The 23224-nt window shown below is 43.1% G+C and overlaps 1 protein-coding gene and 1 long non-coding RNA gene across 3 annotated transcripts in view; one reads left to right on the top strand and one right to left on the bottom strand.

The window, feature by feature from the left end:
* The window catches only part of BACE2 (beta-secretase 2), a 53433-nt gene extending 42045 nt beyond the window's left edge, over positions 1 to 11388 (bottom strand). Inside the window, 3 exon segments of the mRNA XM_083847764.1 lie at positions 10676 to 11023; positions 11025 to 11072; positions 11074 to 11388. Of these exon segments, the coding sequence (XP_083703890.1) occupies positions 10676 to 11023; positions 11025 to 11072; positions 11074 to 11373 (696 nt within the window). The 5' untranslated portion in view covers positions 11374 to 11388.
* Positions 11389 to 11404: 16 nt separating this feature from the next.
* On the top strand, positions 11405 to 20749 carry LOC310903824. Of its 2 annotated transcripts, none has more exons than XR_014587844.1 (3): positions 11405 to 11537; positions 17830 to 17924; positions 18572 to 20749. It is a non-coding gene; the product is annotated as an uncharacterized lncRNA (long non-coding RNA). The 2 variants fall into 2 exon arrangements; XR_014587845.1 differs by having other exon boundaries at positions 11513 to 12837.
* The last annotated feature ends 2475 nt before the right edge of the window (positions 20750 to 23224 follow it).

The raw sequence follows: 23224 nt of genomic DNA, 5'->3' as shown, positions 1-23224 counted from the left end.
TACTGTGCCAGTTGGAAATGATATAACTAATCAAAGGCCACATTTCAAGCTTCAACAAAGCTTATGAAATCCCTTCTTAACACTACAGTGAGTGAGAGGTTAGGAGGTATCTCTATCCTCACAAGTGCTGCTGTATTTTTTTTAAATCTCCCTTTTGTCAAATACACCATGGTACCCTTACATTTCAGCGGTGGGCAGTGCTGGCAGAAGCCTCTCAGGAGAGCCTCAGTCTCGGTCCTGTACTCCCTCATCCATTTAAAGGTCTCCCTCACACCAAAGATCTGAATTTCAATCTCAAATTTAAATAAAGCCCTGCCTTTCATAGCGCACCAGCGATGTGAAACTAAGCGCCAAAGCTGCTCCCACAATATTTAAGGAGTTTTTGAAGGCAAAGATGAACTTTGAAAAAGGCTACATTTTGGAGACAGGTAAGGAGAAAAAGACATTTGCAGGATAGCAGTGAAAAAAAATCAGTGTTTTAAGAATGCTGCATGCTTGGCCTGATCTCAAATGCCAGGCCCTTTTCCCTCTCCTCCCCCTGTCAGCTCACTCCAGCAGCTACACGACTGTGTTCAGGTTTTTTCCTCCCTGTCAAGATGTTAGTTGTGGAGACGGGTGTTTGTTAGTGAAGGTTTTTCAAAGCCTGGAGAGCTACAAGAAGGAAAGGTGAAGGAAGGACAATCCTGACACATCAAGCTGAGCTGCTCTCCCCAGGCAGGCTGTCCTCATCCAGGTGCCGTACCCACACTGTAGGGCTGCTGCTCATTGTAACATCCTTCCAGTTGCACGTAATGACTGGTTTCAGGAAGATCTCGCTTGTATTTTTCAGTGCTCTTCTTAAAACAAGACATTGAATGTTTATACGGTATTTTCCATCCATACTCTCAAAACATCGTAACGAAACCAAAGTAGATAAGCATAATTTTTATTGGATTTTCTCCATCTATACACCCCAATGGTGAAACAAACCTTCCTAAAACATGAAAATCAATGGAAATGACTACATAAGAATGCCCACCTCACTGCTGAAGTGGAGTTTGTGGCTGCGAGAGCAGCCTCTCCCTCCTGGAGGCCAGAAAACCACAGACTAGCCCACGGTCACACATTGGCATTCCTGGATTAGCCAGGATTGTTGGACACGGGGAGGTAAATACATCAGCACCTTCCTTGGAAAACCAACTATGCAGCTCCTCATATTTCAAGTCATGACCTCTGCTATAAAAATGCCACAACTTGTTCTTCAGGACAGGAGTTGCAGCACTGTTATATTTTGATTAACATAGGATAGCTTCTATAGTATTTTACATGGCAGTATAGGGGTGTTTCCACCTAGGGAGCAGAAGAGACTGGTCCCTGCATTTATACATCTTCAGCCTCCCTTGAACTATCTCATCCCCATGTGCCAGAGCAGCTCCAACCTCCATTCCTCCCCTTCTGCCCCAAAACAGCCACCATCACATACTTTTGCACACCTACTGGGTAGCTGCCATGTGGATAGTAAGGGACACGACTGGATCAGCTGCTGCAGGAAGGAGGAGAAAGGGAGGGAAGAGATCAGAAAAAAGACCAGGTCCAGCTATGTCAAGCACGATTGTAATTTGGCTATTCAGATTGCATTCACTGCTAGAAAAGCTGTGCCACATCTCTGGGGAAAGGTGTTGGGTCAAACAGCTGCCCGCTGCTCCGTGCTGTCTTGAGCAGCCATGGGAATGTACAGGCAGCCCCAGGTCTCCGAGCACAAACAAGGTGATGCAACTCGTGTGTTTTAACTTCCCTTGTAATTAATACAGGGAATGCAACAGACAGAAGGCTTCTGCTCCCCATTCCACCTGACCTATTTAGGGTATTACCAAAGAGTAGAATTTGATTGCCATCATTGGCATTTCTTGGAATCATACATTGGAATTCAAAGGCACACAGAGAAAGCAGCTTTCAGATCCATAACACCAGGAATAGCTATTTGATTGGGAAACAAACAAACAAACAAGCTGCTATGCTGTGTCACAATAGTGTGTTTGATTTATTAAAAATAGGTACAATCTTTTTTTATTCACATTTATCCTAACATTTTTACTTAAAAATTGGCAGGGCAATTTAAAAGGCAGATTTGATTTTCACGTGAAATAAGATATGATTTCTTATTGCAAAAACAAAACAAAACACCATGCTACTCCCCATGCTCTTGGACTCATTTATTTTTCTCTCTCTTTCTCAAACATGCACACTTTACTCTCTTTACCCTGGCTAATACTGTGGAGGCAGCAGCTCTGGGAAATGAACTAGCTTCGCCTGTGGCTCATACATCATTACAACTGTTAACTAAGTTCCACTATAAAAATCTTTATTACACAGGAGAACACAGAAGCGTGCAGGAACACAGCTTTATTTTCAGATAACAGGTTGAGTTTGTAGGGCAGGAAGTTAAAAGACTTTTTTATTCTCTTGGGTTTACAGAGGCTGCTTCATGTAGAGGAGAGGTTCCTGCTACTCTTTCCTCCAAATATCAGTCTGTATGTAGAAGTAAACTACCCTCTGCTTCAGCCAGGATCTAAAAAACACTGTCTGATGATGGTTTCTCAGGATCTACAGCAGCCCAAGGTTCTTACACTTCACATACTACCTGGAAGGGCTTTCCTAAAGTCTTGCAGCATGCAGTCACACTGCTGCCCATGCTGAAGCTCAGGCCAGTGGAGTTCTAAAAGTCTGGCTATTGGCAATGGCAAATGCTGCAGGGCACACCCGCCATTAAGAAAGTTTCCAAACGTTAATAAAAATGTGCAGATAATATCACTGGTATTTGGGCACTTGCCGAGACAACTCTAAACCAAACAATAAGCAGAAAGCCAACGAAACTTAACTTTAGCTGGAACATGTAACATGCGCCAGCATTCATGACTACAGCTGCTGAGAACTTTTAAGATTTTTTTTCATACATTATTTATCTCACCAGTCCAAATGCAAAAATCTGGCATATCGGATTGTGTGAAATGATAGTGCTATTCCCTGAAGGACTTTGCATCCGCGAAGAAATGAGAAGATTATTCTGTGACAGATAAACTGAAGCAGTGTGACTGCATCAGATGTTTTCTTGCTACAGCATGTCTCAGACTTCTTGAAAGTGTGACCACCTTTGGACTCCTCTGTCTCTTATTTGCAACCTGAGAGTCACAGAGAAGAAAAACGAACGAAATAATAAATAAAAATCTCTTTATTCACGGGAAAATATCAGCAGGATTGATGAATCAGTTTCTGACAGGCCTCACTTCCCTCTCACCTGTGGCAGACACCTACCAGCCAGCACAGTGGAGGAAAGCACAGGGTTTTCCGTATCATGTTTAGGCAGCATGATAACACTTCCCTGAAGCCCTTCCAAACCGGTACAGCATGCTCTGTCTTGAAAAGACGTTTCAACTATCAATTTCTTATGCTGCAAACACTGACAGTCAAAGTTTCTGTATTAGTTGGTTGATTACAGTGGAATTTTTGAAGTTATGTTTCTAATTATGTAGAAAACAGTAAAAGGAAAAAAAAAATTTGTCTCAAGATTTTGCAGTCAAATTTGTAATTTAGAAAAACAGATCTGCAGTTGAAACTTACACTTTCTTCCCTAATACTATTTAAAATGTCGGGGGGTGGGGGGGGGGGGGTGGGGAGCAGTACCCACCCTTCCATATAACAGCTTTGTAGGTAACCCTTCCAGTACTATAAAAGCCTCAGATGGCCAATCTTCTCCGGCCTGCAGACTCCTATGGCAGTGAAGTGAGAAACTGGAAGAGCCTGGGCCGGGGAGAAAATCCCCTCACCTGGCCCCGCTGTGAGGCCGTGCGCAGGCCTCACTGGTGCAGCAGGCCCCGAGGTGCCGGCCTCCAGGCTGCTCGCATCGGCAGATCCACAGACAAATATCAGAAGGAATCACCCGAGGGCGAGCTGCCAAAATGGTCCGATTGCTTTTTCCCTGTCAAATGGCAGGAGCTGGCTTTTAAATGAGAGAAGGCTTATGGTCTGGCCCTCGAGTGCAAAGGTTACTCTTAGCTCCCCAGTTGTCTTTTTTCCTAAAACAAACAAACAGAAAAAATAATGGGAAAAAGCCATGCTACCAAGCACTTTGAGATCCCTAGGAATTGATTCATGTCTTTAAATAGGAGCTTCCCGAGTATTCCGGCAGCATTAATACCTTTCCTCTTTTAAATTAAAACTGGACAAACATTTTCCCTAAACACATGCAGCCTAGCTTAACAGCAGTTTTTTGCTAGTAAGTACAAAAATAAACCAACCATAAAGCTAAATAAAATCAACTAATTTTAGTACACACAAGCTGAGCGAAGATGACAAAAATCCACAAATAATTTACTTTTCACAATTTAAAATTATTAGTAAGCAGTGGTGAGTGGAACAAGGATTGCAGAGTGCAATTACTGTCTTCACAGATTCTCTTCAAAAGAGCCTTTTAATTATGACACATTAATCATATCCCGTGAATTCTAATTTTTACTTGTATAAGATTTTTCCAGCTCATTTATTTTCCTCTGATTTCCTCTCCACTGTACCCCACAGACTTTACCTAGTCGAGAAGGACTCTTACAAAATAGTAACCAAGATCCAGAACATCTTTCCCCTGCCGCAGCCCTGTAAAGCAGTAGTAGTGAGAGGTCCAGCTGGCCAATTTTTTTTGACTGTGATGTAGACATATGCAGAGAAAAGAAGACAGATAGTCAGCTAACATGATATTTTAAAACTAAGGGAACTCATGTGCAAAATACTGCAAATAAAATCTATTCCAGTCCTGGGCTATTTAAGTGCTTTGAAGGGCACTGAGCCAACAGATACAAATTGAAATGTGAAACTTTTTTATTTTAACAGCAGCCTAGTATCTGTAGAACGGGTACACCATTTGCTTCAGAAGCTCAGATTTACATAGCAAAATGAGACTGAAAAGCAGCAAGATGCATGACAATCCCATCAATGGCAGGAAAAAGCATTTCCTTTTTCTGGGGCAGCTGAATGCTACCTCATTTACTTTGAAGACGATTTCAAATCCTAATCTGGTCAGAAACAGGAGCAACAAGTTCCTTTACTTATTTACATAAATTATGATTAAATCTATATTTTATCGCAAGTAAGAAATGGGAGAGTGGTACATTTGATTCACACTGGAGATGCACATGTACAGGGCTATGTAACTGTCTCAGCTTCATTTTTCAAAGGTAGTTGCACTTGACAATGACCAGATAAAATTTCAGGTCACTCATTTCACCTACAATAAGTGAGAAAATTTCAAAGATAAAAAATGTGGAGACAAACTGTAACAGTTAATGTGTCTGCACAGGCTCAAAGTCACAAGTGCACTTCACAAAAAGAAAGACCACTACAAAATGTAGTAATTTTTAAACAGGTCTTGCCAAAGACTGTCCCTAGAGCTCACTGGCCTCTGGTCAGAGCTTAAAAATAAATAAATAAATAAATACATTCCTTGATAATCCCAAACATATGGGAATTCCACGTGGGCTTTCTTTTCTTCACTGCCTTGTTTTCATCTCACTCCTACTCTAAATCCCAGCTGATTCACTCCTGCATAGTAGGCAACATTGTTATTTGCCCACTGGCTAGTTTTCCCTTTCCAATTTAACTGATGTTTTTGCCTTAGCAGGGGATGAAATCCATGGAGCAGTAAAAGCATGAACCTGCCACCTCCTGCCTCTTCCCTGATCTTCACAACAGACCTTCTGCCACGACCCACCAGGAACCACTGGCATGGTTGCTGTGACCAGTGACCACGGATAAGAGCTTCCAGCGTTGCTCTGAAGGTAAGTGAGTGCCTTAAAAGAAGCAGTCCTGGGAGAAACTAGTGGAGCTCTAATCGAACCTACTTGTGCTGGGAGAGGAGCACGTCCTGAGGAACGGCCGTGATGAGCCTCCTCCCTCCAGTGTCACTGCACATAGACATCGCAGTCCATTACAACCCTCTCAAAAACACACACAGGCAAAGCCTTGCTACAAAACACTAACCGTGCTATACTCATGGTTTGGACTTTTTTTATAGTACAGGTTCCACTGCTTCCATGCAGGCCATTTGCAAGGACTGGTTTTGTACGAAGGGGGTGCCAGAATGTTGATCTGTAAAGGCAGGGACACTTTTGTCAACCTAAACCTGGTATGTTTGTTTACTTTGTCTTTGGCCAAAAATATATTATGCCTCACCACATTACACCACAGTATTAGTCCTGTCTCCTATAACTTTCAGGTCCTTGTCCTTTTATTTTGCTGGGATCCAACAGCAATCAAAAAAACAAAACCCCAAAAACAACAAGAAAAGAAAAACCTACCCAATTTATCCATAGTACTTATCCAACAGCAGCAACAAACCCTACCCAACTACATTTCCATAGTACTTCCATTAGAGGGATCTGAAGGGATTTTGAGGCTGCCACCTCAAAATAGTCCAATATGCCCCAGTACTTGTCTTTGCTCCTCAAGCTTTCCTTTTTTCAGCTTCTATAAAAAGCTCAAAAATAAACACAAAAGGCCCATGTAACTACTAAAAACAAAACAAAACAAAAAAAAGGACAAAAAAAAATACACAGATTTGAGTTGGAGCTTGCCTTCTGGCATTTGAACCCAGGAGGATAACCTTTTCAAAATTTCTCCTTGTATCTAAAAAGAGGGTAAATTCTTTTCAACAAAATTAAGACAATGGAGCTCAGCTTCTCAGGTAATGACACAGCTCCAGAAATCAGGCCTTTACCACCTATTATAGTAAGACCAGTGAAGTGATAAAATTACAAAAGTAGCTGATTTTTTCCTCACACTGTTCATTCCTTACAACTCTCATGAAATAAGAGCTATTAACAATTAAGAAAGAATGGCTGCATATTCAGAACTTGCTAATGTGCATGTTCATCACCTTCAAAATATCAGGCTATAAATTTTAAGAGTCCATGACACACTTAAGGTGTTTAATACATATCCTTCTTTTCTCTAATAGCTGGAATAAACTGAAGGAAACGTAACCTCTCACCAATTACATGGAAATTGAAGTTCGTGTTTTGCAGCAACACTCACATTAACCTGCTAGACCCAACACTCACGTTAACCTGCAAACTTCAGAGCAAGTTTACAGGAGAGGTTTATGCTCACCCCCTGCACAGAACAAACTGCCATAAGGAAGAACAATAAACAAAACCTCCTCATGCATAGAATGAAAGATTTAAATTTCAGAAAGGACCTGTGCGTTCAGAGCATAAATCAGATCCTGTTGTGGTTTCAGTACCCACTAACCAAATCACAGCTACAGGACTCTGAGCTCTCAGGAGGTGCATGCTGAGCCTCCCTTTGCAATGATGTTGCACATACATTATTTACATGATTTCATCAAATGTGCAGTTTGGAAATACAATGAGACAGGCAGGTTTACCTCTACGTCATATAATCAAGACTAACATAAGTGGCAAGATGAGACAACAGTAGTTTCTTTGCTAAGATTTAATGCTGTCCAGATGGACTTCAAGGAAGCTGTGAAGAACACAGGGTGCCTTAAGAGTTTGACTATTCCATTCGTCAAAAGCTTGTAAGAGAAGCAAAATTAATATGAACAGAACTGTGGTGAAGAAAGTGGAAAAAACCCTAAATGATCTTTGATTCTCTTCCTCACAGGGCTTCTCAGGGCAGGCAAAACAATAAAAGATAGAGCAAAGGTATTTCATCAGATTATTTAAAGAAATAAAAAGAGCCGTGCACACAATTCATATTGGACCCTTGCCACCTCATATTTAAATCTGGCATTGGAGAAAGCGCACCTATGCAGACAGGTGTAAAGCATGTAATCCATCAGAAGTAGGACACAATACATCCCTGAAGAAAGAGACAAATATATCACACTCTTCAATACAATACAAAACTTTTTCCTTTTTCAGCTTTCACATAATTCCTAAGTAGAACTGTATGTGAATTAACGAGAATTAGCTGGGGAGATTTAGTGACAGCTGACTCCGTTACGGTAGCTAGTCTGGAGATCTATTATTAGGATACTGTATCGTAAAACTGGAAACGGTCAGAAATACTTCGGCTGCAAACACTTTGCAAAACTGGACTGACTGCACTCAAATTTCCTCCCTTGGAAAAAAAGAAAAAATCTGACTTCACACAACTACTCTATTTTTATATTGGCAGAGCAATTATTTCAGAACTGCCATTGTGAAGCTCAGCTCTGTACTGTGTTTATCTGCTGTATGACAAACCAGCACTGGAACGAAAGCCAAATTGCATGTCTTAAATGACCTGAAAAGAGAAGTTCTTTCATAGTAGCTTCCTTCCAAGAACAGAAATTAAAAAAGGGAAATTTCTACAAATGCAATTGAGCAGTAATACAAGTTCAGCAGTGCTAAAGTCCCCCATGAAACAAATGTTTATCCCCATACCGGCACAGCAGGCTTTCAGCACTAAATGCACACTTGCAAAGTTACCAGGCACCAGCAGTCTTGTAACCACAACATTAAATCTTATGCCTTTTTTCACAACCCGCTATTTGGTCTCGGTCCGCTGCTGCCTTGCCTGCATTCGCTCACCCCCTCGCCAAGACGCTGTGCGGAGCAGCAGCTCTGCTCCCCACCTTTCTGCTCCAGTTTCTCCATAACTTCCTCACTGGCAGGGTTCCTCCTCACCCGAGGCGAAGTGTCAGGGCAGCGGTGCCTTGCCCTGTACGTGGGCTCAGCGGTCCTGGGAGGGGACTGGGTGAGAAAGAGTCAGCCTGGGGGAAAAGTCCCACGCCAGAGGGCTGCAGGGGAGAAGGGAGGTGTCCAAGCATCACCATACACTGCAGTTTCTGATGGGTGGCGAAGTCAGGATGGGAGTAACATTTAATAAGAAACATCCCTTTCCTACCTGATCATGCCCCACTCTGACTCCAGTGACTGCTTGCCCAAGGAGTTTAATGCGATCCCAGCACTTAGCAGGGCCAAGATATTTGCTTTTAGTGAGAGCACTGTGAAGGACGCAAGTGGAACCTGCCTGTAGCAGCTTTGCAGCTTTACGCTATTTGTTGTAGAGCAGAAAAGCAGCAAGCGCATTTGTGGTCTTAAAGTCTTCCAGTTTCAGGCAGGGAAGAAGATAACAAATTCCTATCCAAAGCAGCTAATAAATTTTAACACCCCTCTACTGAGTTGCTACGGACTGGGGTCTGACTTTTTGGAAACCCAAGTGCATTTATACCCTTATTTGCTTACATTTACAACCTTGGTGGGCCTAGTCCTGTGAATAAAACTTTGTATATGCTAACCACCAGTAGCAATCTTTTAAATAATTAATTTTGAAAGAACTCAGTTCGATATAGTAAAAGCTTTGCAACTGGATTCAGAGCTGTTTTTCAGATGAAAAATCAGGGAGACAAGTTTAACTGAAACCTTACATCACGTGTAATCCAAGTAATCCTAGCTGTTAAGTGAAGTCTCAAGGTGCACTGAGGGCAGACATCCAGTTACATTATCAAGTGCCTGTCATATTTTTCCTTTTCCATTTCTTTCACTTTCAGAATCCCCATAGACGTGTAAGGAGATGACATCCTTTACATTCACTTTTTCTTCCTAAAATTGTTTTTTTTTTAATCTAAGACAGACTGAATTGGATTATTAGCCCAATCAAACCTGGTATCTGGATTCTGGCAGAAACCAATATTGAATGTTCCCCTGAGTAATGAAGACCACACGATGCCACGCTAACAGAGCTCACCACACACGCAGCCTGTAACACAGAGGGAAAAATTATTTCACAGCCTCTGTGGCTATCGGGCCACGCTTTGATACATCGGACGGGGGTCGGCTTCTTCTTAACTACATTTATTGACCGTACAACAACGCAACCCTTTTTAAATACAGGTGTTGAGCCTGATGGCACGGAGCAACAATCTGACCAAGCCTCTTACGTCCAGGTGTAAAAATAAATAAATAAAAAAGTAAAGATCCCACAGAATCGCAAACAGGTAACAGCCGCACGCTCCCCGTTGGCTAGGCGTTTCGGCATTCCTTTAGCTCTTCGCCAGCAGCCCGGGCAGGAGGAGGAGGAGGATCCCTGCGTGCAGGGCCGAGGCCGGGGCTCGGCCTGCGAGAAGCAGGCACCGAGGCAGGGAGGAGAAAAGCCCCGAGGGCCGGCAGGAAACGAGCTCGGCTCAGCTGAGGAGCCCGAGCAGCCGTCTCGGCCGCCCCGTGACTCGGCGGGGGAGGCTCGGGGAAACTTCTCACCCCCCCCCTCAAGGGCTGGCGCTGCCTGCCCGCTGCTCAGCTCCAGCGGAGGATTTGGAGCGATTCTCGCCGGGGGAGGGCACTGCGAGCACCACCCCCCCCGCCCCCCACCACCACCCCGGAGCGCCCAGGCGCGGCTTTAACAGAAAATAGAAACACACCCGCGCGGATGGGTTACTCTAAGCCGCGATCGCGACGCTTTTCAATGGGGGGACGGGGTCCCCGTCCTAAGGGGGGGGGGGGGTCCCCATCCTTGGGGGGGGTCCCCCGGGGTTCAGCAGCAGAAGTTGCGTCCCGCCCGGCACGGCACGGAGACAGAAAGTTGCGTTTGGGCAGGCACGGGGGAGGGCGGCAGAGCCCAGCCGCTGAGATGCGACTCCCCCCCCAAAATATCCTCCCCCCCCCCCCCCTCCAAAATATCGCCCTCCCTCCCGGCCCGCTCCTACCGCCTGCGGCGGGGTCCCGATGAGCATCTCCAGGTAGTACCCGCGGCCGGAGTCCCCCTGCAGGTTGTCCACCATGGCCAAAAAGTTGATGCTGCCCCCGGGCTCCGAGGCCAAGGCCAAGCCTCCCGGCTCTCCCGGCGCATCCCGCTGCCGGCCCCCGCCGCTCCCCGGCCGCAGCGGCACCGGGGCGGGCGGCGACCCCCGGGGGGCGGCCGGCTGGGACACGCGGAGCGGCAGCGAGAAGAAAGCCCGGCACAGCCCCGCGGCGCCGGCCAGCAGCAGCAGGAGGCTGGGGGCGGCCGGCGGCGCCCCCATCCCGGAGGCACGTCCCGGCTGCGGCGGGGCTCGGCAGGGAGGCAGCGGCCGCCTGGCTGCCGGGCTGGAGCAGCCAGCAGGAGGAGGAGGAGGAGGAGGAGGAAGGCGGGAGCGGCTTCCCCACGCCCCGGCTCCATCTCCCCCCTCCCCTCAGCGCCGAGCTCCTCCTCGCCTTTCTCCCGGCCGGGGAAGTTGTGCTGCTCGCTCAGGCCGCCCGGCCTCCGCCGGAGGGGAGGCGGAGGCTGAGAAACTTGGAGGCTCGGCCCCGGGGCGGAAAGTTTCCGACAGCCCCGAGGGGGACGGCGGGGGATCCGGGCCCCCCAGGGGATCCGCGCTGTGGGCTGGCGGTGTCCGTGTGTCCATGTGCCTGTGTGGAAATTCATCTCCTGTATTAACGGCGCGTTGCCATAAAACCCGGCACGACAGACGCCTGCTTATCAGAAAGACCGACTGCGAGGCTTTAAATGCCTTCATCATGCGCGGAATTAATAGCGGCAGGCCAGTGCGGCCTTTCGGGGGATGGGAAGGCTTGGCCATCTTTGCCCAGGTACTTTGGTGTCCTAGGCACTCCCTAGGCAACTGCTTGTTCTCTCCTTAGGTGTAAACCTGCTCCAAGTTGAGATCTCTCTCCTAATAGCGAGGGATCCCTCCCTCCCTGCGAAGGAAGAGTCCTCCTTAGGGTTTCCAAGTGTTTCAGTGAATGAATGAAGTTTCCCATTGACCTGCTGGTGCTCTCTCCCAGGAAGACTGAGCAAGCTCTTTGCTGGCAGGGCACTCTGGTGAGGCTGTTATTCGTAGCTAGTGCCAGAGGTGCTTGCAGAGGGTACTCCCTGCAAAGCAGCTGGAACCCACCCGCTCTTTCTGAAGGAAAAACGGGTGCCTTCACTTTTCTCACTGACATTTTCTATACCCATTCAATTTCTGGAACCCCTCTCCTCGCATTGTAACTCATCCCTTAGATCATTCCAGTGCTGCTGGGGTATTTCAGCACAAGGTGATGCAGTCCCCGACGTCCACCTCAGAGCTCTCCATAGGGAGGAGAAATGCTCTGTCAGGCTCTCAGCCTTACAGTGATGAAGGTGGGAAGCGAGCAGTGGGATTGCCCTGACATAGAACTTGAGTAGAGGGCATAGATAAAGGTTGCTCTGTTTTACTTGTGGGAAACAATGTGTCTTACTGAAAGGCTCAATTGTGCAAACTCCGCACCTCCCTGGCCGCAGGAAGCTTTCTGCTTGCCTGACAAGTAGGAAGGTTAAATATTGCAGTCCTGCTCTGCGTAGTCCCACCTGCTCAGGACAGAAGAGCTGGGAAGTGCTGCTCTGGAGGGATGGCAGCTGAACACCTGGGGGAGCGGCAGCTGGGCTCAGAAGAGGTTATCTCCAGGGTGCTACAGTAATGGCTTTTTCTGATGCGGCTGGGATAGCGACAGGTTATGATGCAAGGCCTGCGTGGTCAGAGCTGAGGCTGAAGGGGATTTCAAGTGGTTAGGGATCTTCGTGGGTGAGCTGAGAGGTGGAGAAATGCCCCCGCCCCTCTGAGAAAGGAAATGTGGGAAGAAACCAGGAGTATAATTGAACACCCCCTCAGAGTGGAAGGGATATATTTATAACAGTCAGCAGCTATATACATTTTGTTTGAATTCTTTTACAGTACAGTAAGCCTTCCCCCCGCCACTGTTGCTAAGATACATTACCATACTTCTGGGCAAAGCAATCCCTGTCAGAGGAAGTGTATAGTTCCCGAAGTATAGGAGATACAGCGTAGCCTTTAAGTGTTCAAGCAAAAACTTGTCTTTTTGTCGGACTGTTTGTTAAAAGTTCCCCGTGTCCTGTTTTCTGCAGACGTAGGTAAGTCTTACAGCACATGTATATCAGAGAGCTGCTGCATGAGGTGTATGCGTAACCTTTCCATCCTTCCAATCACATCATCACAGCTGGGCCCGTGTTTGTACAAAAGCGAGTTGTGCGGTTTCTGTCTGCCCTCATCTCTCCTTTATTTACCTAAGAATCTGATGAGGCTTAGACTGTACTGTGCGCAGGTGAGCAGACCTAGCACACTTATGAACAATGGCAGGAGGGGGCCTTGTAAGAGCAATGCAAACAACTGCTTTTGGAGAAGACATTATAAACTACTCCCAGAGAGCGGAACATAACTGTACACAATGTTCCATAGAGAGGAAATCATCTGTATGCAATGCAATTACGTTCAATGTGCACGTTTATTTGTTTGTGTGCCACATACACCAAATAAATGAAATGTTGGAAATAGATACAAATAAAGGAGTGTGTGGACTCCTTATTTTATAGAATTTTTGAAGAATCTATATTTTTTTCTTTCTGTATTTTTGTTATTCCAAATATGTATCTTTGAGTAAATAGCTTTTAAAAACCTTTAAATATCAGCCTGTGAGAATAGGTCTCTTTAAAAAGTCATTATTTCACATGTAAATTTGCAGGTATATCTTGACTTTGATCCAAGTTTGCATTCATTTACGGAACCACAGAATCATAGAATAATCTGGGTTGGAAGAGACCTCCAAGATCACCTAGTCCAACCTCTGAAACCATTTACTTTGCTGGTATTATGGTACTTAAAACCCTGAGCCACTTGAAAGTGAATTGACGTACATCTGTATAACATAACCTTCCACCAGTATTTACAGAGTACAGTGTGTCATAAACATGTAACTGTTGTGTGTTATGGATGAGGTATGTTAACTAAGTCTGAGGGACAGTTGCTATATGGAGATACTAAATAAGGGCTGTTGGGAAAACAGGACTGAAGAAGGCTGAAGATGCAGAGGAAGTGCTGGAGCTAATAGGAACAGAGGAACTCTGGATGACTAAAAAGAGATCCTCTCTTTCCAAAAAGGGAAGCTATTAGGGGACTGCTTAGACTGAAGTGGTTCGCAGCTGTGCGTCTGAAGAAGTCAGGCTGACCTATGCTATCATTATACAATGATAAGGCAAGATGAACACAAAGACTTCTATTCTAAAATTGCTTTGTCTACTTTCCATGTTCCTACTGTTAGTATAATCAATACTTCAGTTTTAAGAAGACTGCTCTTTACTGCTAATTGCACACCTATATGGAAAGAAACCCAGCTGGATCTGCAGTGTACAAACAGTTAATTTGAAAACTGCAATAGCATTAAGAGAGGGGAGATTTTGTTCTTCTTGCACCTCACTGGGAAATGGTCTTCTCTGTTTGCGGTCTTCTTGCATCAGCCTTTTCATACTTTGGGCCTAGTCCAGGGAAATACTGCTGGCAAGTGACAGAGCAGTAAACAATCAAGTGGCAGCAGAGACCACACGGTTTGGCTCTGTTGCACGTCTGCCAAGGCAGAACATCTTCCAAGGCATTGAACAAACCGTCTGCCTTGTGGGGTGAGATATGTGTCACTCAGGAGAGCTATTCCAGTGATGCTCCTAAGGCTCTAGTAGCATCTCCTGTGCCAAAGTGAGGGCGTGGACAGTCTGGGGTCTTGTTTAAAGACTGAGCATATGCACAGTGCATAGAACTTGTCCAAAATTTATTTTATGGCTGAAGAATACATGGTTGGGTATGTAGGTACAAATGTTTAGTGTCCTTTATCTCTTTGCTGTGGGTAGAATATCTTGGTAAGGTTGTTGTCTTTGACCACTGTCTATGCAGATAGGTTTCTGAATGATTATATATCCATTTGGCTACAGCTGAATGATACGGGATGTTGAAGATCCAACTGTCTGCTGTCAAAGCTCCATTAAAAACAAGCAAAACATAATTCTTAGTTGCTGCTGCCAGTACTGGAGACTGGCTGAATTGAACTCAGGAATTATCCAAAGGCATTGTTTTGTGGTAGAGGCTGTCACCCGGTTGGGTGCTGAGGTCCCTATTCCACATCTTCCGTGGAGCAAGGTCCTTTACCCAAGCACGATTTCTCAGGTTGTGAGCTCATCTCCATTTGGAGCATGAGGCCCTTTCTCCCATTGAAACCTCCACACCCCAAAACATTTTCTTTCTCCCCTGAGCCCTCAAGCCTTCATACACTCTTCTCTGCCCCAGCTCATCCCTTTGTCAGGGCAAAAGTGATGTGCCACTGACCAAAGGAGATGTGAAAATGAGCTTGATTTCTGCTTGTCACACCACTAGAGCAGAGGGTATGCATAGATGGCACCACCCCTCCCTTGTGGAAAGGGGCAGGAGCAAAGGAAGGGGAGGCAGAAATACAGCTGCAGGTTGAAGTGCCTCAAAGTGCAGCTGGCCCAGGCACTATAGGCTCAGATGGCAGCACAGAGCAGAGGTCAAGATTAGGGTCTTGGACCTCCTGATACAAAAATCCCATCAGTAAATTTGGTACTATGATTCGTACTTCTTGTATCACCTGTGGTTTAACTCTTGTAAACTGTGGGCCTGACGTAGCTCTTTGCTAACTGGGAGAGTGGGTGTTTGAGTTTCTGCCCCATGTCTGAGGCAGACTGCAGAATTCTGGTTGAATGCATTGACCACTCTCAGAACAGTGTTTTTTTTTTTTTTTTTCCTCAGAAAGCTCTGCAGGCATCCTCAACTCTATTCTCTAGCTGGCACCATGGAAGAAATCATTTGTGGGTTAGACCTTAAAATGATCCGATATCGACCTTCTGATTCCAGACCTTCCTACACCACAAATAGGCAATAGTTATAAATTTATAAACTATGAAAAATTAAACATGCAGTGAACTATAACGGCACTTTAAAAACACCATATTCAGAGCTGGGACATACTGCTGAGATTTCTCAGATACTTTCACAATCATGTGGGGCTGCAATCTCCTTGCCCAGAATTGATAAACTATTCATTTATTGTTAATAGTAAGAGTAGAAAGACGTGATAGTTAGTGGACGTTCAGGAAACTAGTAATCTTGGTCAAGATTTTTCAGAAGTGCTTAGACCTCGACAGTGTTTACTGGCAAATGGAGGAGATGGGATATAGAATCCTTCTGAAAGGCTGGGCATTAGTCACTTTTGGGAGGTAAATGCACGGAGTACAGTTTTGTTCCAGTCCATCTGTGTACCAGATGTTCAACAAAGGAGGTTACAGGCATGTTCCTGGCTGCACCCCTCTTAGAAGCTGCAGCCAGGATCTGTTTGTAAATAACCTTGTCATTTAATGGAGCTGTGTGTCTGTATCTATGTCCGTCCTTTGGAGACACTGAGGAATCTTATAATGAATCACATTGTCCACACGGCCAACTCAAAGCTGGGAATTTGCTGTCTGTCTTTGTTTTCTTTGTGGTATTCTGCTTAACAAATTCATGCTGAAAAGTTCAAGCACTAAATGATCTTGTGGATGGCGAAATCAGTTCCTGTAGCCTGTCTTTATAACTTGCTTTTTTTTTTTTTTTTCCTTGTCCACCGTTCCTTATCAACCTGATGTTGATCATGAAGTTGATCATGATGCATCCAGTCCCTGAAGACTGGATGCAGCAAGTATGTTTGGCCATAATCTATAAAGAGCTGCAGTTTCTTTAACTTATATTCCATAACTCAGTGGCTGCTGGTTGGACATGGAGCTTCCTTCCTTTCCCATCCTCCTGGACCAATAAATTACTGGCTTCTAGTTTAGATATACTGTGGTAGTAAATAAAATCTGAAATGCTGAAGGCTGAATGTGAACCACAGACTTCAGGCCAAGTGTCTGATTGACACTTAGATGAAAAAATTTGGAATGACGATCTAGCTGTCTCTAGTTAGAAGGATTAATTAAAGATTTTTAAAATCTTTTTTTGTTTTGTTTTGTTAAATGATTATTTGCAATCTGATAATGAGCTCTTTATTTTTTATTTTTGGCTTTCTAGTGTTGAAATGATCCTTTATTTATAAAATTTGCCCCTTTTTTGGTCCAAAATAGTAGCAGGGATATGGGTAAAGTATTCATCCCACTGGAAAAAAAAAAAACAAAAAAAACTATTACACTGCTCCCAGTGACCTGGATCTAAATAATCTATTCTGTGATCCATTTCTTTCTGATGAAAAAATAACCTAAAACTTGAGCTCTTTCTTTCCCAAAATTCTTAGAAAGATTGAATTTCTTCTGTGAAGGCACATAAAGATGAACATGTGCATGAAAAATGAATATGTTACTAGTGAAGTAGTCTACAAGCGCTGAAATATTCTTGGCATCTAAGCCAGAGGGAAAACCCAGTGCATCTGAGAGAGGTTTGCAGCTATCATCTTGGCAAAATAAGGTTTTATTGTTATCCTTCTGAGCCTCTGGAGACCCCTGAAATGCTTTACTGGGGCTAGAGAAAGGTGAAATGGAATTGTGTTTTACAGAACCAAATCCAATAGTGACTGTAATGCTAGTTCATGATGTTCCAGGGTATATTTAGCCTTTTGAGTGTTACTGCTAATGATAAGCCCCAAATGCTACTTAAAACTCACACATACTTTTGAAAACCGATAATGAACTGTTTTTAGTGGTGAGTGTTGGTCTTCCTATAGGACAGAGCTAAAAAACAGTTTAGGTACTTTAAGGTTAAACAAGTCAATCAGTAAAAGGACTGTTATCCTACAGTCACCTGGTAATGATAGTAGTTGAAATGATCCAGATAAAGTATGTCCTAAGGCAAAACACTATGATCCCACTTAAAAAAAAAAAAAAAAAGATCCATGATCTTAGAAAGTGTGATTACATTATTAATGTGTAAAATGTTACATGCCTTTGCACTTCAATTTTTCTCCGTCTTTACAAAAATTCATTATTCCTCATCAGATACAGGCTTATAGGTCTTCTCATTATTTATGTCCCCTGCCGTTTGTTTCAAGTACCCAACAATGAGAATAATTATGCTTGCCTTTTTGTATTCTTTGTTTTCAGGAAACAATGCATCAGGGAGGCTGTTTCAGAGACTCAAACTCTCACAGGCAGACAGCCAAGAGACAGAAGTCTGAAAAGAGCTGAAAAAACTTCAGGTGATTCTTCCCTCATTTATTACTTTAGAGCCCATTGAGATAAACCAGGCTGATTTGTTGCTGATAAGGGCAAGATCTGGCCATTTTACTTCAATTTTTTTTTCATCCATAATAGTTTATACTACTGCTTATGATGGATATTAAAAATGCATATTACTTGGAGCTGGTTGCATGACTTCTGGTTGATAATGCAAGGCAAGTTAGAGAAGCTTATAGCTTTGCTAATCTTAGAGGATGAACTTTTTCAGGCTGCACGTCTGCCAGAGACTTGTACTGTTTTGTGCAAGTTTGTTTCTGGCCTTCCTGAGAAATGCGCTGGAGAAAAATACTGTGCTCTGCAGCTTAAAGAAAAACAGTCCAGTGGGAGATGATGATGATTATTATTATTATTATTATTATTATTATTATTATTATTTTGTGAGGAGCAGATCTGGAATGCCTGGGTACTAGGAAAAAAAAAAGTTGCCTGTCTATGAGGTATATGTCTTCCATTGTTTACTTAAAAAAAAATCTGAACCTTGTCTAGTTATTATCCCCCCCAAACCTCATTTTACACGTGCACAGCAGCAACCTGCCTAGCAGCTTATTTCTTCCAAGGACTACTTTTACACTGAACGTGTTCCATCTCTGTTGGTCTTAATCTTCAGGCTCAGGAGCGCTGTTTGGTCCTCACCTGGGGCTCAGTAAGACTTTCTTTGGAGTTACTGCTCTTCGCACTGCTGGATGTAGGAATGGAGATTGCAGAAATGACTATACAACTCTGAGGAGAATGCAAGAGAAGACAGCTTCCACAGTGTAATGGAGCAGGGCTTGGTTTGGCAGGTGCAGGGCTGTGAAGAGGAGAGCTCTGAAAGTGCAAAGAGAAAGGGACATGTACAGTAGCATGACTTGGAGGCGAAGAAGGGGTGCATATGTGGGAGCAGCAGGAGCAGGCTATCAGCACAGAGCTAAAGAAGCCATGGTAACTTTAAAACTCTTCTTACCCAATGAGAATATGACTGCACAAATTCAACATGCCTCAGATGTATTAGTTTGTTAACTAATTAAGAATTCCCATAAGGGAATCTTTTTTTTTTCTTTTTTTTTTTCTCCTTTTTCTTTTTTCAGAACAAGTAGACCTTCTGGATTCTTACAGGCATGTCATTGCTTTTTCCTTCATAGTCTCTCTCTGCTGGATGAGTTTATTGACTGCATTTTAATGCCTTCTGAAGAACCACACATAAAAAAAAAATACTAAAAAAAACCAACACCTTCACAGTACTCTGGTCTCCATGGCAAAGGTTTGGCTGCTATTGCTTTTGAATATGAATTTCGGGATATAGTACCGATAATCCTATTAGTCTGTCTAGGAAACAAAAAAATATGAAATGAAAGTTGACTCAGTGTTGAAGGTAATCTCCTTTATTGGACTTGTATGAGAATACATGTTTCAAAGAGAAAAAAACATTGAAAAATGGCTGTCTCATCTTTCCGGGGTCTCAGAAAGGCTGAAGTTCTGTGTTTTGACTGTACGAAGGGACTGGGTGTGTTTTAGGTTACTTTATGTTCACAGTACCCTATCCATCTCTTATACCCTTTATGGGTATAACAAATGAGAGCCGTAACATGCGGTTTAGGTTCACTCTACTAACTATAAGCAGACTCTGCATTATATAGTTCATGATTACCACTTGAATTTGTAAGAAAGTTGGCAGGAATGCCTTCTGCTAGGTGACCTTTGCAAATGTGGCTGCTGCTGCTACATGTAGTACCTAGGAAGTTGGTGTTTACTGTACTGGCTCTCTCCAGGGAACCAGAAAGGAGGACACAGCAACTCTTTGAGGCTTGGCAGAAGAAAATCAGAGATGTCACTTCCTACTCCATTCCTGCCAAATACAGTTAGAACTTTTGCTGCGGAGAACATTATTTAGGGATTACAATTAAACCTTGACATGTGAAATACTTAATTTTCAGCAGCTGATGCTATAAACAGAATGCAGATACTAGGAATGGAGTATAATTTGTTTTTCTTGCAATGAATACAAGGTATAAAGTGTTTATTGACTTAAAAAGAAAAACTGAACAAACAGAATAAAGAAGAAAGCATGCATGGATGCTTTGAAGGAAAGAATGTTTTTATTTCATACTTCGAAGAAATTGTTCAACTAGTTCAGCCGTGTAAAAATGTGACCGCTCTAATGCTGCCAAGGGCAGTGAGATCAGGGATAATCTGCTGAGGAAATGCAGCTCACGCAGGCCAACAGATGTGTTTTAAACTTACAACACCATTTTTTCAAAGAGGGAAGCATGAAGGGGAGAAGAAGGGAAGTAGAAGGGGAGACCAGTACTGAAGGGTCTCCTTCAGCAGGAAAGGAAATAGAAGGGGAGACCAGTACTGTTCTTTGCTCGCTGAAGAATCCCATCACCTGTTTTGAGGAATGTTCTCTCTGCTATAGAAACATGTAGATTTGGGGGACAGTCAGACTGCTGTATATTCTCCCCCATGAGGTCCTGCAAAAAAAAACAAAAAACAAACAAACAAAAAAACCACAACTGAATGTGATTAAGATGCTAAATAATAATTACTAAGCAGGGAGAAAGCACGAGAGAAAGCTATTCTGGTCTTAATTCTCACTTTGATGTAGTGCTTGTCTTCATGTTCCTCATGTTCTTCATTTTGTTCTCTTCTTTTTCACGTTCTCTTCTTTTAAAGTAGTTCTGGTATACACATGCACATGTTTATCTGTATGCATATGCTGTCTTTGCAAACCCTGTAGTCCAAAGAATAATTCTCAAGCCTAATGGGGGAAAAAAATAAAGCTCCCTTTGTACTTAGGAACATGAAATGATTCTGTCCATTTTTTTCCCCTAGAGAGGCCTGAGTCAGTGAAAATGTGGGATTGGAGTGGAATGTCTGTTCAGTATAGTTTTGACTCTTGCAAGTGGTGCTGTACTGGAATTCAGTAATGACTAAAGAGCAACCTCTTCTGAAGTTAGCACTGGTGATTGCTGAACATTTTCCAGTAGATCTACAGGCCATTTTAAGACAGAAACAAACAATGCCTTATTTGTTTAAAACTGCAGCAAAAACAGTTGCTGCTGAAACTAATCAAGGTACATGTAATGCACGTGTTTTCCTTCACCTACAGGGATTATTCTTCTAAGATATGTACAAGTATATAACTCATGTTACTTTAACTCTTTGAGGTTCATTTGATCAGTGTTTTTGTCTTACACTTTTCTTTTTTCAGTCACACAGAATTTATCAGTGCCTTCTCTTCCTTATTATTTCTGGTTGTTCTTTCTCTATATTTCTTTGTAAACTTAAAATGGTTTCCTACTATGTAAGCTAGGATCAACTTTTTTTTTTTTTGAGATGCAAGAAGATTACTTTCTAAAGCATCTTTCTTTCTATTCTGTGGACAGCAGACTAGAAGAGTCTTTAGTCCTTGTTCTCATTCTTGCCCTGTGACTTATTTTGGCTGTGGTCATTTAACATTTTCATTTTGCTGTTTTTGAAGTCTCCCCTAGAGCTGTTTGGGCTACAGCTGAAGGTTAAACTTCTCATTTCTTGAGTGGGCAGTGACGGTATACTTATTGTAGCAGAGATGAGTGGTGGTGGTATTCTATGAACTTTAGATGTTGCTCCTTCCCTCTGCCATATGACTGCTTTGCCTGTCTGGGAAGAGATACCCCAGACACAAATCAGTGTAAGCAAGCGACCAAGCTAGGAATGTGCTAAGTTAGAAAGAAATTCCACAGGAGAAAAATGTAACCTTAACGATAGTCCTTAAGCACTAAGGGATGAGCCCTTGAAGCTCTTTAATGCTCTTGCTCTGTGTCATTCTACTACCACACATTCTTGCTTTGCACAGGAATCAACTCTCCTGAGCTGTGTTTAACACTGGGTAATTTCCTTCTTCTTCATTATCATGGTATTGGGTTTGTAGGGTTTGTAGCTCACCTTTCTTCCCACCTCACTGACTGAATTTTCTTGAGTTTTTAACTGTTTTGAGGTGCTTCTCTTAGAAGGTTGGCCAGGGTATTGTTTTCAGTCTGTATGTTATCTTTACATTTACCCTATCAGCAGCACTTTTGCACTTGGCCAGTGATATTGGAATGCTCATAGCACCTAGGTAACTTTCTTCTTTCTTGTCTGCTCACATTCTCATCAATAATTCTGTTTCTACCTCCCTTATCTTCCTCTTGGAGAGATACAACTGCTTTAAAGATAACAAAAACAGAAATTCGTTTCTTCCCCTCTGATTCTCACTATTCATCTTTCTTTTCTCAGTAGCAACATTTGTGTCATTTTGGTTGTTATTGCCAAGAAAATACCTTTTTAAAAACAAGTGGTGTTCTGCCCTAGACCCTTCTCTCCCACACTGTCAAAACAGGCATGTATATTTTTAAGCACAGTCACCAAGTTTCTTAATTTTGGTTCAGTGGATAAGCTCCTCCATGTTTCTCTCGTTTTGCACCTCAACATCAACCATATCATCTATGCCTATTTTTTCATTTCACTACATACTCTTTGCAGTCTCTTAAAGCTTATGCAGATCAGACTGATTTTTCACTCTTCACCATTCCTCATTGTTCCCATCTTTTCTGAAGACTACCTATTGTTAGCCTAATATTCTTACCTTCTTATTATGGCTGTTCTGTTTATTCTTCTCAGCTCCCTTACCACCTGCCAATTCAAATGTTTCATTTTAGCAGAGTTTTCTCATTCCTTGACATTTCTACATCATGCTTTTCTCATTTTGTCCTTTGGATTTTTTTCATTACTCCTTTCACTTCTCATTTGTTTCCACAATTTAAATCTCTTTTCAAAAGGAATTTCTATGTTCTTCTACTTAATCCCCAGCATACTGTCTCTCATATATCATCAATGCTTGTTTTCTTTAGTAACTATACAGCCCTGGAAGGTATTGAGCTTGCATGATGTTTCTGTGTTGTTGTTGTTTTTATAATCCTCCTCCACGAGTCATACTAGAAACCATTAATAAGTGTATAGGCTTTTTATTTCCAGGTTCACCGTTACCCTGATTATAAGTAGAAAAAGAATAATTTTAGGATTATATTTCCCAGAAAGACAAAAATATCAGGAGACTTCTTTTGAAAGGGACCAAAGATACAAGAACTCACAAGCATCTCCTGTAGTGCCTGAAAAAATACTGCAGTGGAAGTGCAATCCAACAGGAAGGAGAGTGAGAGGAAAACTTTGAAGGGTGTACAAGGCCGAGCTAAAAGCAACATCTTGGGCTGCAGAAATTTTCTTGTCTTTTTATATCCTATGCCTTTTCATCCCATGGGCCAAA

This window comes from Anser anser (assembly GCF_964211835.1).
Source record: "Anser anser genome assembly, chromosome: 1".
Taxonomy (NCBI): Eukaryota; Metazoa; Chordata; class Aves; order Anseriformes; family Anatidae; genus Anser; species Anser anser.
This window is presented reverse-complemented; position numbering and strand designations above follow the sequence as displayed.